Genomic DNA, 24,611 nt, shown 5'->3' with positions numbered 1-24,611 from the left:
AAGATGTTCATTTAACAATGAGAGATGAATGCATGCATGATTTGCTTGTTTCTCTGACATCAACAAAGAAAAGCCTAGTTAAACTGTACACCCTAACAACAACATGGGGGGGATGATCAACCTTGGTGGACTCACTCATTCCATCAATGCAACAATCAGGGACAACTGAGGGCTGTCTGCAATGGAGAATATTATCTGTATGCAGAGAAAGAACTGTGGAGTTTGAACAAAGACCAAGGACTATAAGTATAATTTAGAAAAAAATACTGACATCTTATTGTCTGATCTTGTTATTTCTTATACTTTATGTTTCTTCCTTAAGGATATGATTTCTCTCTCATCACATTCAATTTAGATCAATGTACAACATGGAAACAACGTAAAGACTGGCAGATTGCCTTCTGGGGTGGGGGGAGGGAAATAGATTAGGGGGAAAAATTGTAAAACTCAAAATAAATATAATCTTTAAGTACAAAAAAAAAAACACCTTAAATGGCCAAAATTTACTTCAGCACATTTCTTATATTCCTCACAACATATAAAAATTATATATCTCACAACTGAACCATTTGGAGTGGTCAGGTTCTGTTACCAAATATTTAGAATTAAAGAATAATTAAAAAAGAAATATAGTTAAATTATTTTTAAGTAAATCCAGTAGTTGTATTTAAAAGCTACTATTAGAGGAGGTACACCTAGGGCAGTTAGGTGGTGCAGTGGATAGAACACTGGCCTTGGAGTCAGGAGGATGGGAATTCAAATCCAGCCTCAGAGACTTGCCATTTACTACCTGTGAGACCTTGAGCAAGTCACTTAAACCCAACTACCTTGCATCCAGGGCCATCTTCTAGTCGTTCTGATTCATATCTGGCTACTGGACTTAGATGGTTCTGGAGGAGAAAGTGAGGCTGGTGATTTAGCCCAACACCTTCTCACTCAAATCCAGTTCATGCGCTTATTATGACATCACCTCCATGATGTCATGGTCTTCTTCGAGAATGAAGGGCAAAATCAGAGTACTTTCAGGTAGAGGGTCCTGAAAATGGATTACTAAGTGAAAAAGAATTCCAGAATCTAGAGTGAGATTGAGGCTTGGAAGTTAACTAGAGTGGCCACCTCCTGACCCAGAACCTCCTTTATCATACCCACCCCAACAGGTAGCTACCCTGACTGTTTTAAGACCTCCAATAAAGGAGAAGTTACTGACTCTAGAAGAAAGTCCATCAAAATTTGATTTTATATAACTTCCACTTGTTGCTTCTATTTGTTCCTGTGGGGTCTAACAGATATGTCTTTTTCCCACCTCTCACCTCCATAGATCCCTTTCAACATGAAAACCTTTCAAATGCTTCAAGACACGTTTCCAAATTAATTATCACTAAATCATTCATTCAGATAATTTTTATATGGCATATTCTCAAGTCCTCTTAATATTCTCTACTTTCCTTTTAGAAAGGTTTCAGTTAAGGGCTGAGCTGAGATGAATGGACTCATTTCAATTGTATCTGACTCTTCATGATCCCACTGGGGTTTTCTTGGCAAAAATACTAGAGCGGTTTGTCATTTTCTTCTCCAGTTTATTTCTACAGATGAGAAACTTATGCAAACCATGACTTTCCTGAGGCCTGATTCCAGGTCCAGTTCTTTACAACCTAACTCCCCATATGCTCATAGGCATATAGGGAAAAGGCAAATTTCAGCCCAAGCTATTCCATGAATCAAGTATCCATGAATCTTTGGTAGCACCCAAATGACTAAAGTTTTTGTGTTCTTCTAAAACTTTAGTGTTCTTTCACAATTAACTAGACTTTTAATAATTTCTCCCATTGAAACAAAACATCTTTCATACCTATGCATATCAGCTAATTTAGCCAACACTCGAGCAGCATTACTAAAACTCCTATTCTTCTCAAAGTATCTCCAGAGTAAATCCATATAACGAACTTTGTTTTGATCAACTTTCGCCATACGAACCAGATGTGGCTCCAGAAATGGGGAAGAAATCTGGAAGATTTATAAAGTCAATTAAACATTTACTAATTACGGAATGTATACATACCATTGAAATCAAAATGCAAAACACACAATATATTTTAAGCTTTAATTGCATCTCAGTAAGAAAATCAGAACATAAAAATAAAATCTTACAAAAAAAGAGTAAAAAAATGAGATAATCATTAAAAAAGCCTTTAAAAAAACATTATGTAAGTTCATTTGTAGTGTTACTAAAGAAAGAATTAAAACATGAAGAAAACCCACTCTTACCTGCAGCAGCTTGTCTACGAGGTCTGCTTGTATTAGCCAGTTGTAAAGAGCAATGCTAAAAAGTTCATCTTTAGACCTCTGAGCCAATCTAAGCATTTGTTCAAACTAAAAGACAGAAAATATGCAATGAAAATGTTGCAAAATTTTATTAATGATTGAGATTGTCTCTACATATGCATGTATACATGTAAATATGTAAACTCATAATATTTTAGTCATAAAAAATTATTAAAAAGCAGAAATTTGAGATTTCTTTAGAACCTAGTATATATAGTTAATTAATGGCTCTGATATAATGCAAGTTCATCAAATATTAGGAGCACTTCATGAGTAATTTCTAAGAGATACGTGTTTTTCCCAAGGCTTCCTATACACCTCTATAAAATTTGTTTCAAAAACTGACTCCTTACATGATGTCCTGCTTCTTCATTACTCAACATATTTGGGTCCGATGACAAGACTGGAGGACCTGGCTTTTTAGGCACACTGGGAGACTGAGGAGCAGCTTTACTCTGATTGACAAGTTCCTGAAGTGTATCTGTAATGCACTTGTAGCTATTCAACCTATAAAAATTTACAAGATAGTATAGACATTTAGACACTGGCTTATATTTTATTCATATAGTTTAAGTAAACATTTCAATATGAGAAAAATTAATAGGGATATGTATGAATAAAACTTATACATTTTATACTTTTAGATCAAAAGAACTAAAGATTACAGTGATTTTTTTTTTATTAGGTTTTTTTTTTGCAAGGCAATGGGGTTAAGCATTACTTGCCCAAGGCTACACAGCTAGGTAATTATTAAGTGTCTGAGGTCGGATTTGAGCTCAGGCACTCCTGACTCCAGGGCTGGTGTTCTACCCACCCCTACACTGTGATTTATTTTAAAACAAACTTGCAAATTCCCTTTCAAACAAAAGCTGATGATATAATAAAATTAAATATCAAAACTGGCTCAAGTATTTTAGCACAGTTTACAAAAGTTCCTTGGTGTGTTTCTCTTCAAAAGCTATCCAACACAGGAGACTTTTAAGTTATATACTAAATTTACAAAGCAATGAATTTTAATTAGAACTAATTGTTCAAATTTTCTCTAAAAATATAATGCATGATGCAATTAAAATGTGTTTAATAAATATTATATATATGAGAAAATAAACAACAAAAAGCAAAATGTATAAGCCTGAAACAACCATTATGGTTGTTAACTGTCAACTTGCCTCTCTTGGAAAGCCTGCAATCCCACAGTATCCTCTTCTGGCTCTCCATGTTTATAGAAATGGAGTCCAAGACCTTGAGGATCTTTTTTCTCAGCAGCCGTGAGAGAGAGTTCCACAACACCCTCATAAAAACGCACTAATGAAAAAGAAAAATTACAATTTGGGGATTATATTGGTTATTTGTCAATGAATTATGGAAAACCACATCTGAAGAATCCAAACTCCAAAGGAAAATGGAGAAATGCAGGGTGGTTGCAAAAAGACTGCAGTATATTATCATGTGATGGGAGTTCAAAGGAAAAAAACCAAAGAGATTTCATCAAAAACCTGAGTTTAAATCCTTCATCATAAATTTGCTCATGTGCTACCTGAGCTAGCATCAATTTCCTCAACTGTAAAAATGAGGAAAACTACAATTACGTTATAGGGCTGATACAACAATCAAATGAGAAAATAGATGTAAAGAACTTTGTAAACTTGGAAACACTACGTAACTATTAGCTACTACTAAAAAGAACAAGGCCAAGATGCAATGACTAACCATGATTTGAGAGAATCAATGATGAAGAATGCTACCCATTTCAAGACAGAGAAGTAATGGCTAAACTTGCAGAAGGTGAATACTGCCAATGAACAAATCTGTTTCGCTTAACTATGTAACCTTATTGTTGTTATTTTTAAAGTGGGAAAGGGAGAAAGAAGGAGGTATAAAAAGATTATTAATAAGAAACATTAAAAATACATTAAAATTAATAAAATAATATATATTTTAAAAAGTGATACACCAATCATGAAGTGTCAGGCTGGATGGTTTGGGTACTGCAATTGACATCTAGAATGGGAAGGTGAGGCTGGCTTGTGATCAGCACCACTGAAAGAAACACTCAGATAAGGGAACACAGATTCACTAACAAGTGAATAATCAAATTCTCAGCAAGCATGCAAAAGTAATAGAATATCTTCAAACTACAAATATATTATTTTGGTGTTATCATCATCACCATTATCATCAATAAAAATTGATTCTTCTCCATGCATGAACTGATGTTGAGCGAGATGAGCGGAACCAGAACATTGTACACCCTAACAACAACATGGGGGTGACTGTCAACCTTAATGGACTTGCTCTTTCCATCAAGGCAATATTCAGGGATAATTTTAGAGCACCTGTGATGGAGAATACATCTCTATCCAGAGAAAGAATTGTGAAGTTTAAACAAAGACCAAAGTCTATTACCTTTAAAAAAAAAGCCTTATGTGGGTCATAATTTTGTTATCTCTAATATTATATTTTTTCCTCAAGTATATGATTTCTCTCTCAACACAGTCAATTTTGATCAATGTACAGCATGGAAACAATATAAAGATTATCAGACTGCCTTCTCTGGGGGGGTGGGGGGGAGGGAAAGGAGAATAGGGGAAAAAATGCAAAATTCAAAACCTTACAAAAATTACTATTATATATAATTGAAAAACAAATAAAATATTAATAAAAATTGATTCTTCTGTATTCCATAAGGTAAATTAAATAACATTTTATATAATGTCCCCTTATTTTTAGTATCATATTTTATTTTTAATTCTGTCTTTCATGCTTTTCTCTCTCATTTCAGATATCTAGTCTCTGATCAAATTCTATCAATTTTATTCTCTCAAGACCCACATCTATTCCCTCCTCTTTACTTTAAATTTCAGCACCTTAGTACAGGCTCTAATTACTACTTACCTTCAATACCAAATAAACATTTTTAAATGCATTATCATTTATTTCTGCAGTAGGTTTTAACATTTCTGAGTCTCTGATGAATGTAATCCCCAAGTTGGAGATGTCTGCTCTCTTCTTAACCTTGATAAATTACTTTCTAGTTTTTACACGATTTTTTTATTATTCCTCAATTGGGAATAACCTTCCTCTTGACCTGGACATACCACTTTATGTTGCATAAGGAGTTCAATGTATACTATTTTACATTTATCTATTTATTGGACTTATCTGTTGGGTAAGTGACCAGGACTATAAGCTCCAGGAGAGAAGGGATTTGTTTGTTGTTTCTCACAATGGCTACTCTTGTCAAACCACAGAAATATCAAGACACTGGCTAAGGAACAGCTAGGTGGCACAATGGATAGAGAATTGGCCAAGGAGTCAGGAGGATCTGAGTTCAAATCAGGTTTCAGACATTTAACACTAGCTGTGTGATCATGGGGGAAAGTCACTTAATCTCGATTGCATCAAATAAATAAACAAATAAATATTGGCTGACGTATCAAATAACCTAAGGATCACTTAGAAGCAATTTAAAATGTCATCAAATGTATAAAAATTCATTTTTAAAGTATTTTTAAAATCCAAGGTAATAAATATATAAACAAAAAGTAGTTTATTTTGACGAAGGTGGAAAATAGAATATGGTATCAAGTTTCAAATGTCAAAAGAAAAAAAAGCATTGAAATGCTTGCATAAAGCTTTGCTAATGTCACATAATCACTTTGATTGTCACCATATTAGGTTCATTAATATAGAAAAGGGTGAATATCATATACCTAGTATAATTAAAGATAAATTCATTAAAGATTTCATTTTGTCAAGATGATCTCTGATCATAACTTCCCTTATTTGTTGTTCCAGACTCTATTCTATTATTTAACCTTGATACTGCATGTTTAAAACAAAAAAGACACTTTGCTTCTCACCTTGTCTATACTGAGCACAAACATTGGCAAGATCCACTTGATTACTAATTTTCTGATATTCCTTCAGTGATTCCCTTAACATTCTTTCCTTTTCAGGTTTGCTTTGAACTTGTCGGGACCGCTGAAGAAGCTCATTTGCCTAAACACAGATAATCAGGCTATACAAAAATGTGTACAATATATTCAATTCAGGCTAGAACACATTGATCTATTATCATTAAAATCTAAAAAATTAACAAATTTGCTTCTTCACAGTAGTATTAGAAAAGTAGGACATTTAATAAATCATCCTAAATAAAAGTTAAGAAATAAAACTTATGTTTGCTATTCCTAGTATAAAAATTAGTGATAATTTAATTTTTTTCACCTAGAAGAAAGAATATGGAAAGATTATGAATAAACGTCTACATCTGTTTGGGGACAGATATCTTTGAATTCCCATTTAAAAAAGGGAAGATAATTATGGTTATTATCTACTTCACAGGGTTATTCTGACAATAATAATGAAAATGATAAATATTTATAGTCCTTTATGTTTTGAAAATGTTTTATATATAAATTATTTCATTTGAGTCTCACAAAAACCTTGAGGTAGGCACTGTATGTTATTATCAACAATGTTTTATAGAAAAGCACTCTGTAAATCTTAAAGGGCCATATTAATGAATTATATTGGATATTAGATATGCTTTCTTATAATTCAGTTAGACTGAATTTTATTGCAACTCTGTCCTCTACTTTGAAGTGTTTTATATTTTAATTTTAGGATGAATACATTTTTTATATAAAACAGAAAGATTTTTTAAAGATAAATCCTTAAGTTCTCTTTGTGTGTAAATTCATTATAAACATAAGAAAAATGAAGACCATAGAGCTAAATATATAGAACGTTCAAGGTTATACAATTGAGCTTGAATCTAGTGCCTTATCAAGCAGTAACGGTTTTAATTCTAGTCCTTTTTTAGAAGTGCCCATCATACCTTGGAACAAATTGCATCATCTGTGCTATAAAGAAGAGGGCAGATGTCTTGTAGGTGTGAACTGATGCCATCAACAGCAGCATTATCTCTAATGTAACAGTTGATAAGGGAAGCAATCAATGCTCCAGTTAATTCTTTGTCTCTAATGACCAGGTCTTTGAAAGTAGTGATCTTCAATTGCTCTTGAAATTCCTAAAAGGAAATAAATCACTCTGTCCTTGAAACACTTCTAAGCAAGATTATAGATCTAACATTTAAGAAATTTAAATAGAACCAGATAATTGGACTTTATAAATAAAAAAAAGATTATAGATGAAGAAATGTCTCTTCAGTAGATAAAAAGCCCCAAACATCAACAAAAGCCCCAAAATCACTAAATTCATAAAATAAAGGAAATGTCATCATTCTTAAATAAACCATAATCACTACTAGAAGGAATTTGAACTAGAAGGAATCTTAGAATACCAAGGCACCCCCTCCTCTGCTTCATGGATGAGAAAACAGAGGCTTAGAGATATTAGCTTATCTAAGTTTGATAGACTGGGACTAAAGCCCAAGGTGCCTTGGCTGCCAGCCAATTCTTTTGAACACATTATTATAGCCTGTTGATTATTTATCTTAATTGGATAACAACAAGGAACTAAGGAATCAAACATCGAATAATTCAAAAATTATTTACGCTTATCTTTGCAATTCATTATGTGACAAGGGTGGTGATAAAGTAGAGGGGAGAAGCAGCAAATTATATATTCTTTATATAGGTTATTATTTACTTTGCATTTTCAAAGCACACACCATATGGTAATGGAGGAAAGAAGTCCAGAAGGTTGATGACAGAGAAAGCTGGCCAGAGATGTCAATCAGATGAATCACAAAGTGAATACTGAGTTGCTGGTATATTAGCAATATTGTTAAAGCCTACCTCAAATTAAAGTACATGCTAAATAAAGCTAAAAACTTTAGTTAGGTTAGCATTGGACAAATAATTTTATTAATAAGAAGAGTACCTCTGATGAAACAGTACCATGAATTAGAACAATTTGGAAATACTCTCAGAACTAGAACATACCCACACCCACTCAAAGGCCAGTTTTTATCATCACTAACCATGCTTTGCTATTATGGGATGATCATTCTCCAACAGTATTATTATAAATTAATCAATCTTCTCCAAAATAACTGACTTCTCTAAACTGTAAATATATATCAAGGAAAACTAAATAAACAATCTGAATCCTACTGTTAATTTGTTACATGAACAAAAAATACCTTCTGAAGCTCTCCTACAATGACATTGAATTGATGTTCACATAGGAGTTTCCATAAAGCCAAAGCCTGGTATGATTTGCGAACCAATTGCTGGATCCCCTGAAGTGAAATTTTTTCACTCACTTGAGCCTCTGCTGGAAAAATAAAACTTAGGGAGTTCCATAATAAAGATCAATGCAAAATAGTACAGTAGTGAAATGACATGTTTAGAATGTGGGAAGAGAATTACAATGAAGAACACTGTGGAGCAGATGTCTTCATCTTTTCTGTGCCATGGACCTCTCTGACAAGCTTAAGTCCTTCTTAGAATGTCTTAAAATGCATACAATAGGGGTAGTTAGGTCTATAGAGCATTGGCCCTGGAGTCAGAAGGACCTGAGTTCAAATTCAGTCTCCGGTACTTAATAATTACCTAACTATGTGATATTGGTCAAGTCACTTAACTCCACTGCTTTGCAAAATTAAGCAAAGAAATGCAAAAGTTAAATTCAAAGAATTATAAAGGAAAGCAATTATATTGAAACACATTTATTAAATTATTTTAAAAATTAGTTCTAAACTAATGGTTCAGAATGCTAGTGATTTACAATTGCTGACATTAGATTTCTAAGATGCTTCAAGAGCCACTATTTGACACTATTACTAATACAAAATGATAAGACACTATCACTAAGGCAAAATGAAAATTTTATCAAAAGGGGCAATATGCAACCCCAGGAAAGCTCTTGGAGTCAGAATACTTGCTTAAGATACATAGTAAATGAGTTTTTAGGAAGACAAACTGTAGCTCTTTAGAAGGTATCATATATCCACCCTATGGTTATGAATATTTTATTATGACTCCAAAAAAGAAATACTCCATCCTAATTTTTTTTGGCTTTTCTTTTGGATACTACTTACTGGGGTCATGTCACTTTTGGTTAAGTACTACAACCAAAGTGAAATCAAAGAAAAAAAAATAAGGGTGAAATCTATAATTTATTTTGAATATAAAACAAAAAAAATCTTAAAGTCTTAAAGGCATGATATAATTTTTACTTTTCATAAAATCTTTACTTTTAAAAAAGTATGATTAAATGTTTCAAAAAAGATTGTGACTAACATGAATGCAAATTTCAATGTGCTTTGAAAAATACCTTACACCTGACTGTTCGCTGCTGAGGGGAGGGGGGTGGTGAAGAGAGGATGGAAGGAAATTTTGTAACTCAAAAATATACACGTGCATATGGATGAAAATAAACAAATAAATTAAAAAAAATATTTTACAGATACCAGGTTATTATCACTAATTGGAATTTATCCCATACATGAAAAAATGAAGGTAATTTTATGCTGTCATGTGAACTGCTTTGAATTAAATTTATTCATTCCAATCTACTAGAGAGGGATCTAGTCCTGCTCAAAACCAAGCACAGAACTTAGTACAAAGCAGCAAATTAATATTTGTCAATTAACTTAAGACTAGATCAGAGTATATTTAATTTTGCAAGAATATAACATACCATGGAACTTCCTCTGTAATTCTTGTTGCATTTGTTGAGAATTCCCATTTTCAGGACGCATGAATCCAATCAACCTCTGTTGCACTCTGGCAGTGGTAGTACTGAAATTGGAATAAAAAAATTTAGACAGTTGAAATAAATGAGCAAATTTCATTTTAATTACATTAATTTGTCCTTCACCCTTTAAGTTCCAAACCAGGTAAAAGAAGGGAGGTAAAAGAGGGTCTACAAGAGTACGCTATCAGAGCTATATGCCTCTTTTAATATTCCCAAGGAAAAGAAATTATGAGAAATCGAGAGAAAAATAATAAAGTATATCAAATATTTGGGCATGAACCTAAATTCAAAAGATATACAAAAGAAAATATGAACATTGCATGTAATTTTGGCAGAAATCAAGCTGACATGAATGAATGAATATTCCTCACTAATATTTAGATAAAAGCAAATATAGCAGGCCCGCCTTATTGGAGAATGATTTTTATTGGAAAAATATCATTCAATATGAATTCATTAAAAAAAATTACTCAATGTCAAAGGGAGGGTAGAAGGGAGAAAAATGTGAAACTCAAAACCTTACCAAAAAATGTTTATTGAAAATTATCTTTGCATGCAGTTGGAAAAATACTTTTTTAAATGTGAAATCATTTAAGAAATGTACCAACATTTTATAGTCAAATAGTGGAAAAGATGAGTTGAATGAAATTTTATGTTTAAAAACAAAACAAAAATAATTCATTTGAAATTTAAAAATTATATTAAAAAAAGACAAGTTTTATTCTTACTGTGGGTTTCCTATGGGTCCTCCTGCAAACTGTGAATTTCTGTCAAGAAATTCTTGCAAACCTTTTAGTTCCTGTAGCACTGATTCGAGCAACTGAGATGGTACACTACTTTCAATCTACAAATAAAAACATTTTAAAAAAAACTGAAAAACTTTACATTACAAAATAAAATAAGTAATAACTTGAACATTCAATGTTAAATAAAAATAACTTGATAGGTTCATTTTAAGAAGCAAAATTTTCAGAAAACAATAAGGGGATCTACTCAACGATTCATGATGAGACTACAACAAAAGTGTTAGTAGGAAAACCATTATGGAAATAAAATAGCATCAGAGCTTAAAAGATGAGAAATAACTTTTGTGTTAAAAATAAAGATAAGCAAAAGAGAAATGTGATAGGTTTATACTTGTAAATCAATCAACAAACATGAATTAAGCACCTACTATGTGTCAGGCACTGTGCTAAGTGCTGGGGATACACAAAGAGATTTCCAGGTCACTTCAGTTGTGTCATCATCTATAAAATAAAGATTTTGGCCCTGGTGACCTGTAAGATCTCTTAAGACTGATTCTAATACAAGAGCATGCAAAGGGAAACAAGACAGTTCCAAGTCTACAATCTTTAGTAGAGGATAATTCTATGCGCGTGCGCATGAGTGTATGTGTGTGCGTGTGTGTGTATTTACATGTCTTCTCTAAAAAAATTTTGCATTTAAATTTTGATAATGAAATTATCTGAGATGAGCTACAAACAGGCTCAAAAATATTTCTTATTTAAAAGCCTAATAAATGTTCAGACACAGCTAATGTTTCAATTTGGTTTCCCTGATTTTATTATTTGGGAGGGTTTGGACAATAATAAATTATGAGCACCTGAAAAGTGACTAATATTTTTAAAAGAAAAAACTCAATAAAATGTATACAAATTAAAAAGAGCCTAATAAGTACAAAATAAAAAAACTAAAAATTAGCACCCCCACACTTACTGCAACAATTTCTCTGTTGCCACTCTTGAATACTCTCTCCACAACTAAACTTGCATCCCAAATATTTCTGAAACACAGAAAATATTTCAATTAACCATTGTACTGATACAATAAAAAAATTTCTAAATATGGTTAATGACCTTCATCTTTCAGAACACAATACTGAAGAAATCAGCTGCTTTTATACTCGATACATACCAAAAACTTAGATTTACTCCATCTATTAAACTTTCTTGAGAGGGAATAAGGTAATTGCAGTTTAAGTAAGGCTGTTAAAAGAGACTCTTGAGTGAGATGAGCAGAACCAGAAAAACACTGTACACCCTAACAGCAACATGGGGGCAATGATCAGCCTTGATGGACTCGCTCATTCCATCAGTGCAACAATCAGGGACAATTTGGGGCTATTACCTTTAATTTAGAAACAAAAAAACCCTGATATCTTATTGTCTGATCTTGCTATTTCTTATACCATGGAAACAATGTAAAGACTGGCAATTTTTTTTCTCTCTTTTGTTTAGACAAAATTTCAATCAAAGAAATGAAAAATAAATTATATTGTTATTATATGTTATAATAAATAGAAAAAGGCACACAACTAAGCCAAATAATGCATTTTTCTTAAATAACTTACCCCATAATCCGAGAGAAGTAAATGCAGATACCATTGTGTTTGCCAGAATACACCATCTCTGGCCCAGTCATACAACCAATATTTGTAGTAGACTGAGACATCTGGCTTCCAGTAAGATACATTGGTGTTGACATGGCAGGAGAATGCACACCTAGGAAATATATAAATCCTTAAAAAAAGCTTCCAAACCTCCAACCTTATGTGCAAGACACAAGAATTTTTCTTAATTTCCAAGTTCAAATGTGGGACTCTCAGATATCTATATCATATGAAAGGAACTCTAGGTAAAGGAAGACCAACAATGTCTTTACTTTCTCTTTAGTCTGGAACAGGACTAATGAGGTTAACATTTTTCTTTTGGTTTTTGCAAGGCAATGGGGTTAAGTGACTTGCCCAAGCTCCCACAGTTAGGCAATTGTGAGGGGTCTGAGGCTGAATTTCAACTCAGGTCCTTCTGATTCCAGAGTCAGTACTCGGGCGGCTAGGTGGCATAGTGGATAAAGCACCGGCCTTGGAGTCAGGAGTACCTGGGTTCAAATCCAGTCTCAGACACTTAATAATTACCTAGCTGTGCGGCCTTGGGCAAGCCACTTAACCCCATTTGCCTTGCAAAAACCTAAAAAACAAAAACCAAAACAGAGTCAGTACTCTATCCACTGCACCATCTGGAACATGACTAATTAGGAGCTATTTCAGAACTTACTCACCCTACTACCATGACTAGCAACAAGGGTATTATGTTAAATTGAGTCCCATTGTTGCCCTGTAGTAATGGCAGCTGTGATGTTCCTTTGCTAAATGATCTATTTTCACTTATTTCTTGAATGTCTGCAAATTAATTTAAAGTAAGAAGAGAGTCCTAAGAAAGAGAACTTTCACTGCACTTCTACCAGGGACAAAAATGTAAAATATTAACTAAAGAATATTTAGGGTAGGTTTTAGCTTGTCAATATTTTTAATTTTAAAGTAGAAAAAGTAAAGTACCTGGAGATGGGGTTCCCAAAAAGGACGGATTAGGATATGGACTACTACTCACAGGCATAGGGGAACCTAAAAATAAAATCAACACATATTTATAAAGAAAAACAAAAACCTTTTGAAATTGATTTTATAAGTACCCCCTTAAGCCCAAAGGGATACCATATAGCAACACACAGGAAAGACAAGAGTCAGGGAAGCTGAACATTTCCCCATGGAATCTACTGAGGCAAAATATTTGAATAATGAACCTGCAGCTTTCTCAGAATTCTCACTTTGTGGAATACTGGTCCAAAATTTTAGTATGAAAGGAATCATGTTTTTGGAAATGATGTCAATGTGTTATGAAATTTAAGATATAAGGTGACAAGAGACATGTTAAGCTCTTCCATAAAAAAAAAATAATTAAAAGAGAATGAATGCCTTCAGTGTTTAAACTAACACACTGTAGAAAAGGTTACAAGGATTACAGAATTCAAACAGAAGCTGAAACAATTTTATTTCAATGTTTCATACTCACTAGGATAGACAGGAGACCCCAAGATAGGTCCAACATTACTTGGAGGAGGAAGAGCTGATGGAAATCGCATCTGTGCTTCTCCACCATACCTAATTTAATAGATAAATCCTGAGTTACTCCATTCAATACATAAAGTTGTTTAGAAACCATAATAGATTCAAAATGTTTAAAAGGCAAAAGTACTAAACTGAAATACATTTCTTAAATTATCTGACTTTAGGTCCATTACAAACACTTTTCTACATAAAGTAAAATTGTAATTTCCCCATAAGGCTGTCTTTCTAAAATTATTATGAACTTTCTAAAAATGACATTTATAATTTTTAGCAGCTCTTTTAACAGTGACAAAGAACTGAAAATTGATGGGGTGCCCATTAATTGGGGAAATGGATGAACAAACTAATGTTCTATAAGAAATCATGAGGGACAAGACTTCCCAATAGCCTGGAAAGACTTGAATGAACTGTTACTGAGTGAAGTGAGCAGAACCAGAAGAACACTGTACACATTAACAGTGACACTGGGTGATTATCAACTAAGATGGACTTGTTCATTTCAGCTGTACAAAAATCAAAGGCTGAGAAGCAATGATGATTCTAAAAGACTTATGATGGTAAATACCATCCATATCCAGAAAGGGAAATATGGAGTTAAAACACAGACCAAAGCTTACTATCTTTAATTTTTCAAAGTTGTCCTATGTATTATGGATTTTTTCCCCTCTCTAAATTTTTTCTCATTTTGATTTGATTCTTCTTTCATAACATGATTAATATGGATTTATGTTAAACATACTTATACATGTATAACTTATATTAGATTGCTTTCTATTTGTGGAAGAAGGAAGAAAGATAAAAGGAGGGAGAAAAATGTGAAACTCAAAACCCTGCAAAAAATATTCCTGAAAATTATCATCACATATAGTTCACAAAATAAATATTAAAATTACCTCCTCAAAATAAATAAAAATAAAATTAAAATGACATTTTTTAAAAGAAACATCAACAGGAAAGAACACACTTCTTTTGAACTAGTCAAAATCCCTCACTGTCACTAAAATCTTATTAATCACAGTGTAAAGTAGCAGAAAGTAGTAGAAGTTTAAGAACTGAAAGGGAAGTTATTTGTTTGAACTTCTACTTTAAAACATGAAAAGTAGCCTTATAGCTCCATTTGTTGACATTAGGATAGAGAAAAGAGACTATTCTCATTTCAAAAGTAACCCATTATATGTTTGGACATCTCTTACTGTTTTATACACATATTCATAACACATACATATGTGTGCATAATCATTAGATTATGAACTGAAATCCATTTCTTTGTAATTTCTAGTCCCTCTTCTAAGGAACCAAGCTGAATCTTTTTAATTCTTCTTTCTTATCAATACTTTATTGGAGGTTTTCATCTCACAGTTAATCAGAAAAAAAAAGGTAATGAGAATCAGGATAGAAATAACCCTCTCAGGGGCGGCTAGGTGGTGCAGTGGATAAAGCACCGACCCTGGAGTCAGGAGTACCTGGGTTCAAATCCGGTCTCAGACACTTAATAATTACCTAGCTGTGTGGCCTTGGGCAAGCCACTTAACCCCATTGCCTTGCAAAAACCTAAAAAAATAAAATAAAATAATAACCCTCTCCTATTACAATGACCCAGAGAAGTTATATAGCTTGTTCCTAGTCAGAACAGTGGTAAATGGAAAGGCCTGGTTTTAATCTGGGTCCTCTGGTTTTAAAGTCTATGAAGTTCTTTGCACTGATGGAAGCTGTAATTTGTAAGATTTAAAGAACTAGATTTATAAAATGTTATTAAAATGATAAGAAATAAAAGAAGGGGGGGCAGCAAGGTGGCACAGTGGATAAAGCACTGGCCCTGGAGTCAAGAGTACCACTTGGGTTCAAATCCAGTCTCAAACACTTAATAATTACCTAGCCGTGTGGCCTTGGGCAAGCCACTTAACCCCATTTGCCTTACAAAAAAAAAATGAAAGAAAAGGACAAAAAATGAAGAAATGAGGAAGAAATAAGAAAGAGTAGGATAAAACTTATAGTGGTACCTGAAGACTAGGAGATGAGAAAGGAGGTACACATTACCATTTAATACTTTCATATGGGCTACATTACTGTGATTTGTTCAACTTCAATGATCCCTGATCAAAAGCAATTTTGTTCTCATATCCTCTTAGCATCTCTAAGGAAGATAAATGGCACAAATTTCTTTTACAAATTGCTCAAGAGATACTCATTAACATTCTAAATTTGAAACCAGATACAATACTGGTCTTTTCCCAACAATATTTTAATTTTAAAAGTTATAATTCCAAGATTCAGAGATAAAACTGAAACAAAAAATATAGATACAATGACCATATACCTGAAGAATGCACGTGTTGCCCAAGCAGATACCTCTCTATCACAGGCAGAAGTGGAGCAAGCTAGGATAAGGCAAGTTGCACAAGCCTGGTCCTCCTATAGGAAATACTACCATCCATAAATATTACAAATACTAAAACATTTAAATGTAAATATTGTAATCCCTTTGTGCTAAAACAAAACAATCTGACAATATAGCCTATATAAAAGCAGATCACATTAACAGGACAGCACATACCTTACCTCTTAAGTTATCATAATACTACTTTTAGTTTATTCTAGTTTAATCCAAATTGCTTCATTTATGGATATCTCTCATTTTATAACCTACTCAGAAAAGAGTAATGGACTGTGTCAAGAAAACTTCCCTAGTATTTAACCTTAATAGCTCTTTTGGTTTATTCTAAGTTATAGGTGCTTTTTAAAACTGATAGCTTTCTCATTAATGATTATTTTTCTCTCAGTGAGAGGAAAAAGCACATTCTGTATTTTGTAAAGAAAAATCAAATTAACAGAATAAAATGTGGCATTTACCATTTAAAATTATAGCAGGGCACAAGCATGCTAGGTGGATGTTCATTAAGTCTACCCACAGGAAAAATCAGAACAGATCACAATAAGGAGTCTAAATATAGTTCTGTTCCCAAACATCTATTTAGAAAGACAAAATTGGAGCTAGTAAAGAAATAGATATAAAAAGATTAAGGGATGAAATTGATTGACTTTGTTAGCAATCTTCATTCTTTTAATAACAGAAGTTTAAAACAGGCTCACTTGCGCTTATTATTTAAGCTGAAATTCTTTGGCATATAATAAACATGATGTTACTGTATCCAGAGAAAGAATTATGGACTTTGAACAAAGATCAAAGACTATTACCATCAAATTAGAAAAAAAGCGTTATATTATTATGTAATTTTACTATCCCATACTTTATTTTTCATCCTTAAGGTTATGATTTCTCTGTCATCACATTCAACTGAGATCAATGTATAAAATGGAACCAATGTAAGCATTAACAGAATGCCTTCTGTGGGGGTGGGGAGGGGAGAGGGAAGCAAGAACAGGGGGAAAATTGTAAAATTCAAAATAATCAAAATCTTTCTTTTTAAAAAAATATGTTAAAAAATAATTAACTATGGACCACAAGAAAAAATTAAGCATTCTGCTATGACTGGACAAGAATGTAAGGAATTACAAATATTCACCTGATGCAATTTGAAGAATCTTTCAATCTCTTCTCCATCTCCCCCCAAGTTACTAACAAGGAGATGCCTCAGTTGATCCACAGGTCTAAGTTTGTGAAACATAAGACTCCCCTAAGAAAGAAAAAGAAAGAAATTGATGAGCATAAAAATCATAATTGCAGAGTGACAAGTAAGCAACAAATCAAATACTGTGCCTTCATCAAGACAAAGATGCAAAGAATAAAAAATTCAATACTGTTGTAAAAAACAAAACAAAAACAACCCCAGAAGTCATTAATTTAAGTATCAAACATAGTATTTTGGTCCAAAGAACGATATAATACATTTGAAAAGAAAATATTGCTAAGAATGCTAAAGATAACACTGATCATTTTTTTTCCCCTAGCTGTTTTTAGAAATAAAGTGCAGACAATTTGGGATCTTGTACTGTTTCGAAATACAGCAAATAAAGCATATTATTTCAGGAAATTGTAATTCTTCCAATATCTACAGTTATCAGATTATCTGACATACACATAAATTATAACTTCATTAAGTTATATAAAATTACAATTTTCTACAAAGATTTTTAGAGTAAATATTTATGAATATCAAGTCAAGATGACAATATATTAAAGTCTATTATTTCACAGAACTATTAACTGCTATTTCCTTTTTTTAAGTCTATTTTTTTTTAGGTTTTTGCAAGGCAAATGGGGTTAAGTGACTTGCCCAAGACCACACAGCTAGGTCTGAGGCCGGATTTGAACTCAGGTATTCCTGACTCCAAGGCCAGTGCTCTATTCACTGCACCACCTAGCCCCCCCCCCCCCTTAACTCTATTTTAATATGAAATATATACTTACTTGAGCAGAAAGCAGGACAAATTTCTTAGGGGGCAGCATATGCTGCTGTACAACAACTGGTGAATCTGTTATTGGAATATGGTCCTTATTTAAAGGTGTTATTATCTTATCAATTTTCAATTCATCTATTGCAGAGAGTGCCCAAGAATGACCATCAACACGTGTTGTCATCTTTAAAAAAATCATTTTCACAGGTCACTAACTGAAAATAAGAACTTTTAGGAAATCATTTTACTATTCTTTGAACACAAAGGTAATTTCTTGAGATATTATAATATTCAATTCCCAATTTCTATGATTTTCAGTGCTTTTCCCCCATTCATATAATTTCTTGTGATCAAAAATTAAAGGCAGTAAGCACTATTTTTTGGAACTTTAAAATAGCTTATATTTTGTGACATGACTTACGATATGCTCACAAATGAACTTATACCACATATTCTTCTTAACCCAAATACATCCTACTCCTACATAATGGTCAATTCTGAAAACTATGGAGAGTTAATTTAATATCTGTATTTTGTTAATATGCAAATTAGTGTTTCTAAACCACCAAAAAGTTCTTATTGATGAAATAATTTTCTCCAGCTCTTCTTTCTCCTCTAAGAAGTATTTATGAAATAATACAGGATATAAAACCATCTTTATATTTCTAAAGTCTCTACCTTAGGTTGGGTCATCATCATTACTTTTTTAGTCTGTTGTAGTGGTCCCTGTGCCTAGGGAGGGGCTAGACGCCATTCTAAGTTATTCCCCACAAAATTACTAGAGTGATTTTTCTAAAACTGACAATGTCAATTCTCTACTCAATCAATTTCAGAGATTTCCTAACTTCAAAGATACATAGAGCTTTTTATAGCAAAGGTAAATGCTAATATATGCTTCTGTTATGCTTTTCATTGTGTGAATTTTGAGACAGAATTACATCTTAGGCAGAATTATTTCAATTGTTTCATATTATGAACATTTACACCATATATATTTAATACTATAATCAATTTAATACTTTCTTCAGATTTCATAGATGCACTTTGTTTTATTACTTGGTGATAATTTTTCCAAATCATTCTAAAAGTTCAAACTTTAACGACTGAAAGTGGAAGTTTCATTTTACTTAAGTTAGGTCATGAATGTTGATAAAACTACTTATAACTGCTTATTGTTAAACTAGCAGTTACCTATAATTTCCAGTGTTTGATAAAAATATTTAGCATTTTCATTTTGAGTCAAAGCTTAAAGCACAACAATGAATGAGGCCATTTTCTATCACTTCCAATAAGTATTGACGGTGCTATCTATCTATCTTGTATTTATTTATATTTACATTAAATCTGTGCATACTTGAATTTGCTGGATCCCTTAACAGAATGTAAACTACTAGAAAGGATGAAATATTCTATTCTTTGACTTTTTAATCAGTGTATAACATACAGTAGTTGCTTTACCAATGCTTGCTGACTATGTCCAATAGTGTTCTTTTGTCCAGAACTGTCATGACCATAGCTTTTTAAATGAGGATACATTGTCTCCATATTTTTAAAACACTATTTTCTGAACTTCAAAATTTAGGCAAGACATTCTAGGTAACCCCAAAACAATTTAAAGCACAGAAACTGTCTCATGAAGGAAAGACCAACCAGAAAACAGTGACTTTTCATAGAATTGAAAAGAATAATTCATTAAGAAACAAAAGTATTTAAAGGAAGAAATCTAGAATTAAATGTAGTTACTTTGATACTGTTTCATACAAATCATATAAAATTTTTAAAAATTCAAGTTATATGAAATTCCTGCAAATGTAATATTGATAATGATTTGCAAAGAATAAACTATTACACAATAAATGAAAATTGCTCAATTCCATTTAATTTTCTTTTTTGTTTGTTTGTTTTTTTTTGGTTTCTGCAAGGCAATGAATGGGGTTAAGTAATTTGCCCAAGATCACACAGCTAGGAAACTATTAAATGTCTGAGGCCAAATTTGAAGTCAGGTTCTCCTGACTCCAGGGTCGGTGCTATATCATAACTGCGCCACCTAGTTGCCCTTCCATTTAATTTTCTAATATAATTTCATATTACCTGACAAAAAAGTAAATTAAAAAAATTAAATCACAATTTTTTTTCTTTTTCCTTACAGGAATATTATCTACATTTTTTTTTTAGGTTTTTTCTAAGGCAAGGGGTTGAGTGGCTTGCCCAATGCCACACAGCTAGGTATTTATTGTCTGAAGCTGGATTTGAACTCAGGTACTCCTGACTCCAGGGCCGGTGCTCTATCCACTGCACCACCTAGCCACCCCTACATATTTTAATGTTTAGATTTAAATTTGAGTTAAAATAAAGTTAAAAATAAAGTTAAAAAAAAGATAATTTACCTGGGTTTCCATCATTGGCTTTTGGAATGGAAAGGTATCATGGTTGACACACCACAAAATGTCATTATCTTCATTTTCTGAAGCTGCCATTAGAAGAACACCTAAAATGTATAAAGGTTACATAAATATAACTATATCCATTAAGCCAAATTATATGGGCAACCAATGCCATTTCTTAATTCGAAAAATTAATTAACCTAAAATTCATTGCTCTACAGTTAATCAATATAAATTCAAATAATCATTAGTCCAAGTTTAATCTAGGTTGTCTCAAAGGAAAAATTTATTTAAAAGAATAGTTACATTTTTAACTCAATACTCTATATCACATGAACTATTAGAGTCAATCTTAAAATAGTAGAAATATACAAATTGAAAGTATAAAGCAAATTCTACTTTATTGTATGCCAAAGTACAAGTCTTTTTAAAAACAGGTAAACAAAAAAAAAATTTGCTATTTGATTTTGGAAAAGTCAAAGACATGCTTAGTCAAGTATTTCTCGTACTTAACTCCCTCTCCTCCTTAGCTGACTTCACTTTTAGTGACTAAATACTGTTGGTATAAGTGGATAATGATATCCCTGAAAATATACACATGTATCAGATATTAACAGAAAAGAACTAGAAGTTGACTAATAGTAAACAAAGCAATGTAAATAGCAACTATTCACAAAACATTTCTCAAGTTCAAAAAAATTGAATTTGGAGTGTAAACTCAAAGTCAAAGATTTTAAATTTCTCACCTTTTGATTTTAAAAGTAACTAGAGAAAATATAAATATTTTTATCAAACACTATAAATTATTATAGTTAACTCTAGTTTAACAATAAGCAGTTATAAGTAGTTTTATCAACATTCATGACATAACTTAAGTAAAACAAAACTTCCACTTTCAATGGTTAAAGTTTGAACTTTTAGAATGATTGGAAAAATTATCATCACCAAGTAATAAAATATAAAACAAAGTGCATCTATGAATTCTCCTGAAGAAAGTATTAAACTGATTATAGTAATAAATATATAAGGTATAAATGTTCATAATATGAGATAATTCTGCCTAAGATGTAATTGTATCAAAATTCATACTATGAAAAAACATAACAGAAGCATATATTAGCACTTACCTTTGCTATAAAGAGCTCTATGCACCTTTGATGGTTTTTCTACAGTTGAAGAAGCTGAGAATCCAGGAGGTAAGCGGACATGAACAAGTACCAGCGTATTGGGCCTTGCTAATGGCTGTCTAAATGGGCATGTGCTGAAATATAATCTTACACCTAGGCACATGGGAAAACAAGAAATGATAATCAAGGAACTTGCTACTGGCACACAACAATCATAATCAAAAGTTTAACTAAAATGGAGAATTCTGGGGTGGCTAGGTGGTGCAGTGGGTAGAGCACCGGCCCTGGAGTCAGGAGTACCTGAGTTCAAATCCAGCGTTAGACATTTAATAATTACCTAGGGGTGTGGCCTTGGGCAAGCCACTTAACCCCACTGACTAGCAAAAAAAAAAAAAAAAGAGAACTCTGCTAAATTCAAATTTTTTTTATTCACTTGAATTGTCTCATAGGAATACTTATATGAGTTCAATAAGCTGTAATTATCACAAATAACTAATCTACTTTTTGGTATTTTTAATTTGTAGTGAAGCAGTTATTCAACTTGAGGTTAACTGTAAAGATTCCAAAACCATGACGGGGGGGGGGGGGGGGGGGGGGGGGGAATTCAATTTCTAGTTCTCACTTTACTCCAAATGAATTGCAAAAATCTTTCAGAAGTTAATTAAATATTCCAAGTTCCTGGCCTCTACTGACTTTTAGAACCCCTAGTTTAGGAATGCTTGACTCAACACTCTCAGAATGAGTTCTTTAAAGCTCCCCATAGCTGCTATCACTTTCTTGTACTTTATGAATCAGTTTTATATAGAATTGTATACATATGTATATTTTCTTCTTTGTTAGAGGTGCCTCGCCCAATGCCTGGCACATAGTAAGCATCTAATCATTCTGTTTTTTGTTTTATTTATTTTTTATTTTTTTTAGGTTTTTGCAAGGCAATGGGGTTAAAGCGGCTTGCCCAAGGCCACACAGCTAGGTAATTATTAAGTGTCTGAGGCTGGATTTAAACTCAGGTACTCCAGGGTCGGTGCTCTATCCACTGTGCCATCTAGCTGCCCCCTAGCATCTAATAATTCTGATAAGTAATTCATTTCCTCATCCACTCAAAATAAACCCTTGAAAAAGAAATTTCTATATGAAGATATATAAGTAATTGTGACTCCTTTTATTTTCTTTATCCAAACGAGGTAATTGGACTGGATGTATTGAAGGTCTTTTGTGGACTTTGATTTAATGTTATACAATAATTCATGACAAAAGCAGGAAATAAATTGTCTATTTCTCTTTCTGATGATTGAAACATACCTGCATGTGTGATTGCCAGTAACTGACAATCTATGGATTCTGAGTTTTCAATCACTGCAATTTGGACAATTGGCTTAAAAACAGAACGATCTATGGTCCTAAAAACAATAAAAAAAATTTAAATTTTAATCAGGAAATGTGTAGTAAAATTATAAGGGAAGATTTTTACAATAAACATTGTTGCACAGATGAACACATTCCAAACAAACTTAAGATTAATTTCGTAAAATACGCAAGAGCCAACATATAAAAAAATGAGAAAACACTAGGAGTATCCACCTAGAAAGAGGTATAAATCAAGAATGTTGACTTATTCTTTTTATTTAACACAAAATTGAAAATTCTAGCAACTGTAGCAAAATGGGAAAAAAAGATAATGAAGGAATTAACACTGGAAAGGAAATAGTGAAAATATCTGTAGATTTTTTTAATGGTATAACCAGAAAATAAATTATTCCAACCAAAAAAATTACTTTAACAAAGTCATAGGATATGGACTTAATTCACAAAACATCATTTACAATCTTGTTTAAAAGATCAGAAAATACCATAAAAAAGAAACCCTGCAGGTAATAACAGAAAAAACCAAATTCAGAGTTAATCAAAATTGAAAAATACACATGACCTTTATTTTTCATGGATAACTGGGGTGGGAGCATATGTTAATGAGGGAAAAAAGTTGGATATGATTAATAATATAAATAACAATGTCAACTTGAAACAATACTTCTTTACCCCCAATTCTTATATTAAAAAATTAGTATAATTTAGAATAGGAACTCTAATAAGGCTTTTTTCAGTTTTTAAGTTTAAAGGAGAGGTTATTTGTGGCAATGCTTAATTTATCTGTAAAATATACTAGAAAGTTTAGTAAATTACTAATTCAAATATATATATATATATATATATATATATATATATATATATCAGAACTAACTAAAATGAACAAAATAATGGAAGATCTATACAACAAAAAGAACATCAACCTCAGGAGTCAACTAATACAGCAAAAAAACACAAAATTAATTTAAAACTTAATGAATCACAATCAAAAATGTTTTTTCATAGACCTAAATAAAATTAATGAAATTTAAGTAGAATATTAAAGGACATGATGAAATGAGAAAAAAGGTTGATAAAGATGTTCTTGCACTCTGAAGACTGAAACAAACTGCAAAATTATCAAAACAGATAAACTCATAGGATTTTTAAAAAAAAGCTATTAATAATAAAAATGTATATGAGAAAATTGCTTAATAAATTACAGGGTAAACAGTTTAGGTAAACAAATATAATATATACATTGAATTATATATTTTAATGAATTCCAGGTGGATTCTAAATTTAAGCAATAAACAAGATGGAAAAAACAGTTATATTACTTGATTTTTTTGGTATTGAACTAATAGAATAATTATTAGGAACAAGAGAGATAGGCTTCATGATTGTATCATTGATGCTCTGGTAGCATAAATTCTGCAAAAGTCTAAGCTTGATTTGTCTGCAGCACTAAGAGACAAATGACTTACCTAAGGTCACTTGGAC

General features: G+C 32.1%; 1 protein-coding gene across 3 annotated transcripts in view; it reads right to left on the bottom strand.

Annotated features, from left to right (window-relative positions):
- Nucleotides 1-24,611, bottom strand: part of NUP155 (nucleoporin 155) — a 51,502-nt gene that overhangs the window by 11,619 nt on the left and 15,272 nt on the right. For 2 of the 3 annotated variants that reach the window (XM_074207580.1, XM_074207578.1), the window contains 19 exons: nt 23,067-23,164; nt 21,765-21,917; nt 20,641-20,741; nt 18,267-18,437; nt 17,422-17,532; nt 16,215-16,309; nt 13,842-13,930; nt 13,328-13,393; nt 12,344-12,494; nt 11,710-11,776; nt 10,722-10,837; nt 9,937-10,037; nt 8,435-8,568; nt 7,166-7,357; nt 6,186-6,324; nt 3,492-3,627; nt 2,676-2,829; nt 2,266-2,370; nt 1,850-2,004 (listed from right to left, as the gene is read on the bottom strand). In XM_074207580.1, the coding sequence (XP_074063681.1) occupies nt 1,850-2,004; nt 2,266-2,370; nt 2,676-2,829; nt 3,492-3,627; nt 6,186-6,324; nt 7,166-7,357; nt 8,435-8,568; nt 9,937-10,037; nt 10,722-10,837; nt 11,710-11,776; nt 12,344-12,494; nt 13,328-13,393; nt 13,842-13,930; nt 16,215-16,309; nt 17,422-17,532; nt 18,267-18,437; nt 20,641-20,741; nt 21,765-21,917; nt 23,067-23,164 (2,334 nt within the window). The remainder of the gene's footprint in view (nt 1-1,849; nt 2,005-2,265; nt 2,371-2,675; nt 2,830-3,491; nt 3,628-6,185; nt 6,325-7,165; nt 7,358-8,434; nt 8,569-9,936; nt 10,038-10,721; nt 10,838-11,709; nt 11,777-12,343; nt 12,495-13,327; nt 13,394-13,841; nt 13,931-16,214; nt 16,310-17,421; nt 17,533-18,266; nt 18,438-20,640; nt 20,742-21,764; nt 21,918-23,066; nt 23,165-24,611) is intronic. The other variant, XM_074207579.1, reaches the window with a different exon arrangement.

Source organism: Macrotis lagotis, chromosome X (assembly GCF_037893015.1).
Source record: "Macrotis lagotis isolate mMagLag1 chromosome X, bilby.v1.9.chrom.fasta, whole genome shotgun sequence".
NCBI lineage: Eukaryota > Metazoa > Chordata > Mammalia > Peramelemorphia > Peramelidae > Macrotis > Macrotis lagotis.
Note: the sequence above shows the minus strand (reverse complement) of the source record. Positions and strands in the feature narration are given on the sequence as shown.